Source organism: Mesitornis unicolor, unplaced genomic scaffold, assembly GCF_000695765.1.
Source record: "Mesitornis unicolor isolate BGI_N332 unplaced genomic scaffold, ASM69576v1 scaffold48292, whole genome shotgun sequence".
In the NCBI taxonomy this organism is placed as follows: Eukaryota; Metazoa; Chordata; class Aves; order Mesitornithiformes; family Mesitornithidae; genus Mesitornis; species Mesitornis unicolor.
In genome coordinates, this window is record NW_010172155.1 from 1,150 (window position 1) to 11,161 (window position 10,012).

Sequence of the window (10,012 nt, forward strand, 5' to 3'; positions counted from 1 at the left end):
GCTTAGTTAGTTGTGTGCTGTGCACGTGAAACTCTGGAGTGCATCTGTTCTCCAGGAAGCAGGGCAGCTCCATAGGCTCTCAAGGAAAAGCAGTCCTGGGCTAGAAATGGGGTTCTCCAGGGTCTGCACGTATCATGGAGTCTGCTCCAAGTTTTGTCTTTGCAGCACCGGAGGAAAGGCCCACACGTGGGTGATCTGCTGTGCAGGGCTAGTACTACAGAGCTGTGTGCCCAGAACTGGAGAGGGCCCTTCCAGGTTATCAAGCCCTAAAGCTGCAGTAGCCCCAGTTTCACCTAAGACTGCTTAGAAACTCTGAGGTTCATCTTAAATATGAGTTGCTCCTCTGCCATTGAAACACTGCCCCAGAACTAGGCCATGCCTTAAAAGACTACTTTCTTATTACAAATAGGGTCAAATGTCTTCTGTAAGGTGACTCCCCCTCAACACTGCCTTCAGAGGTCAACTGAAATGGAGAGGGCTTGGAACTTCTCAAAGAAGGTCAAGTTTAAGGTCACAAATACTGAGTAGCCAACATACCAATGTGAACTGGCCAAGAAGTTTGTTGTCACTAGCCATTTCTCTCTCCCCCTGGCATACTTTAATCTCCACTTGAGTTTGTCCATCAGCAGCTGTAGAAAACACCTGTGGAAGAGGAACAGAAAGTTACTGGATAGCTAGTAAACTGCCACACATGAATAGATGCAGTTACAAGCTGACTAAACTAAAAACGGAATAAAGAGAAGCTACTTTGAAAAGAGAAAGACTCATTAAACGCTTGTTGTTCCTCTGATAAAACACCAAGGCATTAAGACTAGCAACAGCCAAGCTCACTGGTGTCTTGTCCTGTGCACTTGAGCACATGAAAACTGGCAATGCCATGCCAGCAGCAGGCTCCAGTGGCAGCCAGCCATACTACCAAAACACTTCCTCCTGAAGCAGCGGGCTCCTGCCCCAACCCCACACCCCAGAGAGAACAGGTGCTATCAGTAAGACGACACTAGCAGGCCCAGACAAGGCAAACCAAGGGAAAGGATAACACCCAAGAATACTAGGGCCCTACAACACCAGAAACAAATAATCCCTTCCTAAGCATGCAGACAAAAAAAAGTAGTCTCAGACAGGTGTAGTGCTCAGTTACAGGTGATCTCCACACAATTCTTCAGAATGATGTGTTGACAGTTACATCATGGCACACACCCTGTAATCGTGACCAAGCCACAAACCCTGGGGTATCTTGGCACACATTAACTCAACTTACCTCTGATCTTGGGCACACTAATGATTAACAGATACTCAGTGGCTGACACTAAATCTGATTTCTAAGCTGCTTCTTGCCAGATGAGGAGGACACAAGACTATCTACTGGGGTGCTCTGAGTAGCCTCCACTGGGTGTTTGAAACCACCATTAAAGACCCGCCCATCCAGAATTAATTTGTACCTGGCTCTTCTTAGTTGGTATGGTAGTATTCCTGTTGATGAGCTTTGTGAAGACACCTCCCAGTGTCTCAATCCCCAGGGAGAGGGGAGTTACATCCAGCAGCAGCACATCAGTAACATCACCAGCTAACACACCACCTTGAATAGCGGCACCAATAGCGACAGCTTCATCAGGATTAACTGCTTTGCTAGGAGCACGGCCAAACAAATCCTGTACAGTCTGCTGCACCTGAATGGAAAGAAAGCACAACTCGTATGCAGAGTGAAGCATCCCTGCCCAGTGCTGTGGCCACAAGAACACACACACCTTTTAGCCAAGGCTGGCATCTTCACGCTCCTGCTGCCACGTAACTCTGTGGCATGACAAATACTAAGCTTCAGGCCTGTGACTGGTCCCCAATTACCCATCTTCCACACACCATTAAATGCTCTCATTTCAGTCCAGACAATCCCTTGTCTGGAGACTTTCTTGCCAGCTGCAAGTCAACCTACATCAGTCCTTTCACAGAGCCCAGCCACATTCAGAAGGGATCACTGCATGCTTATCAAGCAGGAGTCAAGGACTGCTCGCCAGGAACTTCTACACAGCAACACTGGGCAGAAATAGCTGTCAAGGACAGTACAGCTGTGGAGGGAGAGCGCAGGGAAGGTTAAAAATCCAGAGCAGAAGGACGGTTCATCTTGTTCGTGCAAAAGGAAAAAAAGTTGATTGTATGAAGTACAGCATTTCCAAACTCTCTATTTAATGGGCTGTTTCACCAGAGAAGTAGATTTGCTATGTCAGCAGACAAGTCTGAGCTGTGTTATCACCTTTTCACTGCTCTGCCTTTTAGGAAGGATGTGTTCACAATTGCAACAGATTTACTGCTGAAGCATCCAGATATGAACGCAAGAAGGTGTCTGTGCTAGAGCACAGCTCAGCAGTCCACCCCTCTGCCTTACAAGAGACAGTTGTGGGACTTCACTCCCACTCACAGCTTCCCTCATCCCTGAGTATACCCACTAGGCACACCACAGCAGAGGTGAGTGGGATGTGCCAGGAAAACGGTCCTGTAAGCAAATGCCCCACTCCTCTGCACTAAAGCCAAGAGACATCTGCTGGGAGTGTTCATTACAGACAAAGACACTTCACGTATGAGCATATAATTAAGTGCAAGTCTTTCCCTCTGGAGGCGTATTTTACAGCACAAAAGAAACATGACTTCTAACCACCCACTCCACATTTCCTGGAGCACTGGCCAAGCGAGCACTCTAAGGAAGGCACGCTCCCTCCTAGCAGCATGAAATGAACACACACAACAACATAGGGAAGGCTCTGTGCTGTGTGCAACATCCAGGTACTGATCCTGGAGCTAGAACTGTAACTACAGGCACTCAGAAAAGCATTGTGTAAGCTCAAAGCCACAGATACTGGGTGTTATAAATAAGGGGTAAAACAAAAAAAACCAACACAATAAAAAACTTTAAAATCAGTATTTAAAAACATTGTCTTCCATCCCCAAAGGACACATAACATTTCAGGAAGGGCTTCCCTACTTCTAAAAGTGTTTTTCATCATTTTATGTATAGCTAACCACACCATTTTTCCTTTAACCAGCTGGAACAGCAGAGACTTTGGGAAGGTATAGCACAGCTACTCCACTCGAGCTTTGGCCAGAGCAGCAACTTCTGTTTATCTTGTTGCTCTGGTTCCCCTGTCTGGGTGACCTTCTGCGCATGCCAGCATCACCTCCAGCCACCAGGCTCACTTAACACGCCACGTACACACCTACTATTCTAGAAAGGACCTGCAAATCACATCTTAACAGCAAAGAGTCCAAGCATGACTGATCCCTGCAGAATGAGATTTTGATGATCTCCATAGAAAAGGAAAAGCTGTACCCTTGAAGAGAACAGTGTACATACGTGTTCAGCTTCAGGGAAGCTGTGTAGCAGCCTGCATTGCTACAAACAAGAATAGTAAAACACCATCAGACAGCACCTTATCTGTAAGACTGTGCATGTCAGCAGAGCAAGCTTCTAAGTTACCTGTTGGTGCTTATCAACACAGGGGCCAGGTATTGGGTAACGAGGGTTTGGAACACCCAGCCTCACACAGGTAGCCAAATTCACAAAACTGGCAGGTAACAGAGCTGTTCTGTTTGTGCAGTTTCTCACAGCTAGCTACAAGTGCTCTACACAGAGGAAGAAATTCACTGGAAGGTAAAGACTGAAGTGTACTTCTGCCACACACTGAAGTCCGTAAGAGACTCAGAGAAAGAGAACAAGACTTAGACAAGAGAAAACACTCCACCTATCTAAACAATGCTGCTTATGTTCAGTCCACATCAGAAAGTAAAGTTGAATTTTCAACTCCTGATACCTCCCACTTGGTCTTTGTGAAGCGCAACATGGCTACAGCCCCCAGATCCAAGCCGAGCTAATTAGACATGATGAGAGAGTCCCTCGCCACTGCTTTCATGTGACTACTCTCAGCACATCTCCTCTGCTCCTGGGGACATTCAGCTGCTAGAGCGCTGAAGTTATCAGATTCCCAACTTTTCTGTTGCAATCACCTTTAGCAGTAAGCACAGGCTAGCTGTGCCAGTTCTGCCCGTAACAGAGACGGATCTCATACCTTTGGCATTCTAGTCATGCCACCGACGAGGATGACTTCACCGATGTCACTCTTGCTGACTTCAGCATCCTGCATGGCTTTCTGGCACGGTGCTACCGTCCTTTTGATCAAATCAGCTACAATGCCCTCAAATTGTGAGCGACTCAGCTTCATGTTCAAGTGCTTTGGTCCAGAGGCATCCATAGTAAGGTATGGCAAGTTAATGTCAGTCTGCAGCACAGAAACAGATATGGAACAGAACATAAGGCAGCTACATACAGGTTTTAGATCGAGTTACAGGTCCTGTTCTGCCTGTACTGAAACATCTACATGCCTGCTCACTCTGCAGCCCAGTCTTCAAGTGGCAGCAGGTTTTTAAGTTTTAAATACTTGTATGTTTGACATTTCAGACAAGAGACAGGAAAAATATTTCGTTACACATCTCACTTCACTGTCAAGTTCCAATTTTATTATTGTGTTATTTTGAGGTCTTTTATTATTAAGAAAAACAATTTAATTTCTATCACAGTCAGGAGGTAAGAGCCAAAACATCAGAAGTTACGACATTAATCTCTTAACTTTAGAACAACACAAAAGAGAACCCATCTTCAGGGTTCAGAAAGACTGCCAAATTACCAACACTTCACGTAGCATTTCATAACTCCTGACTGCTTTCAGAATGTAAACAACTCATGTTTGACAGTCCACTGCCATTTAGCAAGCCTCATCAGCGCCAGGGGACCATCATCTCCGCTTTTCATGGCTATGTGTGAATGCTCTTACAAATTCACATGCTGGATTTTTTAAAACAAATCTTATACCGAAACCATCTTGTTCAAGTGCTGAGCCATGCTGACATCAAAAGACATTAAAACCATTAATGCTTTAAGCTCTAGAGATTAAGTTTACACAACACAAACTAAACCCATGTTACTGACTAGAGGTGTGAATTCATTTTCTAATTAGCATGGTCAAAGATATTAGGGAAAAAACAGGGCCAAAAGCAGGTTGTTTTCCCTTCACTGCTAAAGAGTTAACGAATTCAGTTTTTCCTGGTAGGAACAGACTGTATTTGTCAACTCTTGAGTTAGTAAAACAGAGCCTGCTATGTCTCTGGCAGAACTATGCATCTATTGTGACTGGCCTAAACTCCTTGCTATGAGCTCCCCACTGGCCTGTACAAAAAGGTCACCATTAAAAAAAAAGTTTATTCAGAATCTAGAAACTGGCAGAGACCCCATTTCAATTACTATATAATTGACCTTAATTTCACTTAGGCAAGACTCTTACACTCCCCAATTGCTGCTTCTCCAGCTCCTAATTCAGTAGTGAATAAACGACATGCTTGAATGCTTTAATATACAAAGTAGGTGGGAAAAAATAAAAGTATGTTGTTCATTGCCTTCTATAGGCAAATAAGTCATGATTCTTCACAGCAATTGTTATTATACAAATTAGCTGTTTCAGTGGAATGAGTAGCACTAAGGTCTTGAAACTGCTTGCACAAAGCTGCAAGTGGTTCCAGTAACCCAGCAGTACTGGCTGCAGCCAAATTCCCTGACGCTCATCATACTTCTGAAACACATAGGAAGTTGGAAACAAGGTCACATTCCCTGCAACACGGGAAAACACGGTGCCAGAAGAAAAGCAAAACCCAGCAACCGCTTATATTCTTCATTTCCAACAACTAACTGTTCTTGTCAACAGCCTACCCTGCCAAAGGGCTTTCTGGTTACACAGAAGCTTGTTCTGCCCTCAAAAGAAAAAAAGCAACAATTTCATAGAGCTCTGTAAACAAAAATAATGCAAGATTTGGTGTATCAAGATGTTTTACTGGACTGCTTTGAACTCAGTCACTTACCTGCACAGATGATGAAAGCTCACACTTTGCTTTTTCTGATGCTTCTCTCACCCTCTGAAGGGCCATGTTGTCTTTAGTCAGGTCAACACCCATCTAAGTGACAAACAAAATGGGTTAACAGACTCTGCATTTGTGGAGGAGTCACGGACAGCTTTTCTTCATTGCAGTTCACCTTCCTATCACCTTGACTGCAAAGATGTTCACAGAAACGCAGCCTGATACGTGCACTTCTGCTGATCTCTCTTACTTCTGGCAAATGTATTTAGTATTTCAAAAACATCTGCTAGCCCTCTCTGCTTTGGAAGTGATTATACAGTACAAGTTACAGATTAAAGCTTGGAAAAGGTGCTGCTATAAAGGCAAAACTGAATTAACAATGTAGTTGAAATTATGCTGCAGTTTCCTACAGCCACCCCTGTATTGTATGCATCCGTGCTGACACGTTCAATTGGACCACAGATTTTTATTATTAAAAGTAAGCAGACTATGTATAGTATAGTCCTGCTACAGCTAGAGGAAAAAAAGGCAGGAGTCCTGCTATTTTGTCTTCCAGGAGAGGAATATTCCACCTCAAGAAAGCAAGTGTAAGAACTGGAAGCCATATTAATAGGTGTCTTGAATACTCTTAAATTTCAAATGTGGCTTAGATTACAAATCAAGTCATAATAACTTAAGAAAATTCCCATCCTTCCATAGAAGGTTGAAAGCCAGTGTAATACAAAATCAAATTCTGATGAGATACTTTACCTCTCTCTTGAACTCTTTCACAATATACTGTAGCAAAGCTTGGTCAAAATCTTCTCCACCTAAGAAAGTGTCACCATTGGTGGACTTCACCTCAAAAACTCCCTTCTGGATTTCCAAAATGGAAATGTCAAAAGTGCCACCACCCAAATCGTAGACTGCAATACTGCAGGAGAACAGATGTAGAAAAACATTACTTTCTAGACAAAGTTATGTGGCTCAAAAATAGCTCCCCTTAGGCGATCACGTCTGCAGAATTCATGTCACTGTCCACAAAAGCTGAAAGCCTCTCTAAAGCAGCAGTAAGCAAATTAGACCACATATACATTCCTTGAGCACGCTCAGTTCACGTGGAAGTCTCCTCTGAAAGATGTGCTGCATGACGCTTAACCTTGCTCATTATTTCAAAGAGGGCAGTTCCTTCTTCAAATAAATATACATTTACACCAAATGACAAGGGCAGGGACACCAGAACCATGATGAGACATGTTTTTCAAAATGTGAGGCTCTACAAGCTACCTTAGATTTACAAAATCTGTAACAATGCCCCTGGATTTCTGTAACCACTCCTGACAGTGACAGGCAGCTGAATGCAGTCAGGAAAGATGCAAGCTGCGCATACCAGGCAGCAAACCTCAGTGTACCTCTTGTGCTACACTTCAGCACTAATGGTGACAGCCTCTCACCCAGCCATCCTTAGCCACACCTATCACTGCTACCTGCAGGTAAGATAATTACATAGGCACTCAGCTTTCATAATTAAGTTGTAGCTGCAAGTTATGAGCTCACTTTCTTTAACAAGTATGGTTGGCACAGAACAGAGCTGATATTACATAGCACTGACTCACAGCTGGGAGTTTACTTTGGAAGAATTCCAACCAATGATTTTGAGAAACAGAAAGGAGAAGAGGGCTTTACAAAGCAAATTACAGCACACTTATTTAAGAGAGGGTAAGTGTTATGAACAGGAACTTACACTTTGTCTTCAGATTTGTCCAGACCATAGGCAAGCGCAGCTGCTGTTGGTTCATTAATCACCCTCAAAACATTCAAGCCAGCAATCTGCCCAGCATCTTTTGTAGCCTGAGGAAAAAGAGGAAGAGTGCTGACTACTGAGAGAAACTAGAGGCAATTCATAAGCCCAAAAACCTTACAGCAAGGTGAATACCTGTCTCTGAGAATCATTGAAGTAAGCAGGGACCGTGATCACAGCATTCTTTGCTGAATGTCCCAGGTAATTTTCTGGGGGAAAAATGAAACACAACAGAAAGTCATCCATGTAAGATAAGAATACCACCAAGTTGTTATTATGTAGTTTGAAACACCTTTCCTGGACTAAGAACAGAAGACAGGCTTGTTGCCCGAGAACTTGCTGCTTTCTGGGAAGATGCAGAGAGATCTGTGCAGAAATCAAGTCTTTCCACATCGCATGGAATAGTCTGCAGAGTTAGGACAGAGCAGCAAAGCACATCTGCAATTCATGCCAATAGTGGGAATGCATCCGAGAGCTTAACTTGTTATTTTAGCCTGTAAGATTGAAGTTGCTTTCCATTTCACTGGAGTGTTCAACTTATAATGCTCTGAAAACTTACTCATTTTCATCCTGTTTATGAAGTCTGCTGTTGGTAACATGGTACAAATCAGGTACAGGTACTAGCTTTATAGGCATCTGAGACAGCATGTCAGGAAAAGTAAGTGTTATACCCTAATTTAAGTTCACAAACTTCTCTCAAAAAGAGACTGACGTAATCAAATGCAGATTCAGATGTGCTAAGAAATAAGAATGTGCATGTAATGATACAATGAAGAATGCACACACAGCATTTATGCCTAAGTGTTAGCCCTGCACAGGACTTACACACTGCATTTCATTGTTCTGAGTTGTTTGCAAAGTCAGATCATTCCATAGCTGAATTCACGTAGCATCCAATCCAAAAGCCAACAGACCTTCAGGAAGCAGACCTCTGCTCAAGGCAGAGGAACATCATCCTCACATTAAGTCAGATTCATCATATTTAGATGTTCATATATCACATACTTGTATGTTACTCCTTGGTGAAGCTTTAGCAAGTGTCCAGGACCTAACACTGAAATAAAATAATCTGTGGATGAAGCTTCAGTTACAATCTTTAGTCCTGCCCTCCAAGCACTTATCACTGGATGCACAATGTTTACCACGCAAGGCTACAGAATGCAACTACTATTTTCTCTATGTACTATACCAGCTTCCACAGAAACTACATTAAGAACTGAAAAGAAGAAAAATTTCACCAAGCCAATTGATATTTTCTCCTAGTGAAGATTAAAGTCAACACCGGCTAAAAAGCTCTTCATTAAGCCCCAAAACACTCCCTTTCTTGCTATGTATCTAGCAGCTAAGAACAAAGCGTCTCAAAACCGTGGCTGCCGCAGCCCATTCTCAGCTGCAGCCAGGAAAGCATGAAGACTGCAGCTTACAAGGAAAAGGAGCTCCCCCTTCTGAGTAAGTGTGCGTTCAATTAAATTACAATGGAGCATCAACTCAAATTGCATTCAATTCTGATATGAATATGTTTTAAGTAAAGCACAAATATCTTACCAAAGATCCAAGACTGCAGAGGCACTGATCTTCCTTGAGGCTTTGTAACAGCCCATCACTGCACCTTTCCACCATCTGCCCTGTATAAGGGCTGCTACACAAGGATTCTCATACCAAAAAAAGTACCTTTAAAGCTACTGCACTTCCAATTACCATGGCCCACCAGCAAGGTCACACCTGTGTGCACAGACAGTGAAGACCAGTACCAACCTGCTGTTTCCTTCATCTTCATTAGTACGAAGGCACCAATCTGGCTTGGTGAATAGAGTTTCCCATGAGCCTCTACCCAGGCGTCACCGTTGGAGGCACGGACAATTTTAAATGGAACGTTCTTACTGAAAAACAGAAGAAATCCACACTCAGTTTCTGAATCAGCATACAGCACAACTGGTACTGGCAGACGAACACGTACAATTTCCAGACAAAGAATACTGAACTTGCCAACAGTAGCCTCAGATCCAAGAAGTCTCAGAAGTACCAATATACTACCGTTTGTAATCAGCTACAGCATTTAATCACAAGCCCTAGGTATGATCATACAGCTTGGACTGCAAACACCCTCAAGAACAACAGAAGTCTTCATTGGTAGATGCCGACCACTCTGCACAGCATGAGCAAGGCCTTTTTTCCTTCTCTGAAAACTTTATCAGCATCTAACATAGTAAAATACAGCTTGGCCCTTAGAATATAAGCGATGAAACTTTGACACCTGAGGACATAACTACTTCACCCAAAAGAGGGCTATACTTCAAAACATATTGTGTCACACTGTATGGTGTATTCCATGCATTCCTG

At 43.3% G+C, this 10,012-nt stretch overlaps 1 protein-coding gene across 1 annotated transcript in view; it reads right to left on the reverse strand.

Moving 5' to 3' along the window:
* Positions 1 to 10,012, reverse strand: part of HSPA9 (heat shock 70kDa protein 9 (mortalin)) — a gene marked incomplete at its 3' end in the record, with an annotated part of 12,489 nt that overhangs the window by 608 nt on the left and 1,869 nt on the right. Inside the window, exons 4-11 of the mRNA XM_010180276.1 lie at positions 9,428 to 9,552; positions 7,808 to 7,881; positions 7,616 to 7,722; positions 6,643 to 6,805; positions 5,896 to 5,988; positions 4,056 to 4,265; positions 1,440 to 1,667; positions 534 to 642 (exon numbers count right to left, since the gene is read on the reverse strand). Of these exons, the coding sequence (XP_010178578.1) occupies positions 534 to 642; positions 1,440 to 1,667; positions 4,056 to 4,265; positions 5,896 to 5,988; positions 6,643 to 6,805; positions 7,616 to 7,722; positions 7,808 to 7,881; positions 9,428 to 9,552 (1,109 nt within the window). The remainder of the gene's footprint in view (positions 1 to 533; positions 643 to 1,439; positions 1,668 to 4,055; positions 4,266 to 5,895; positions 5,989 to 6,642; positions 6,806 to 7,615; positions 7,723 to 7,807; positions 7,882 to 9,427; positions 9,553 to 10,012) is intronic.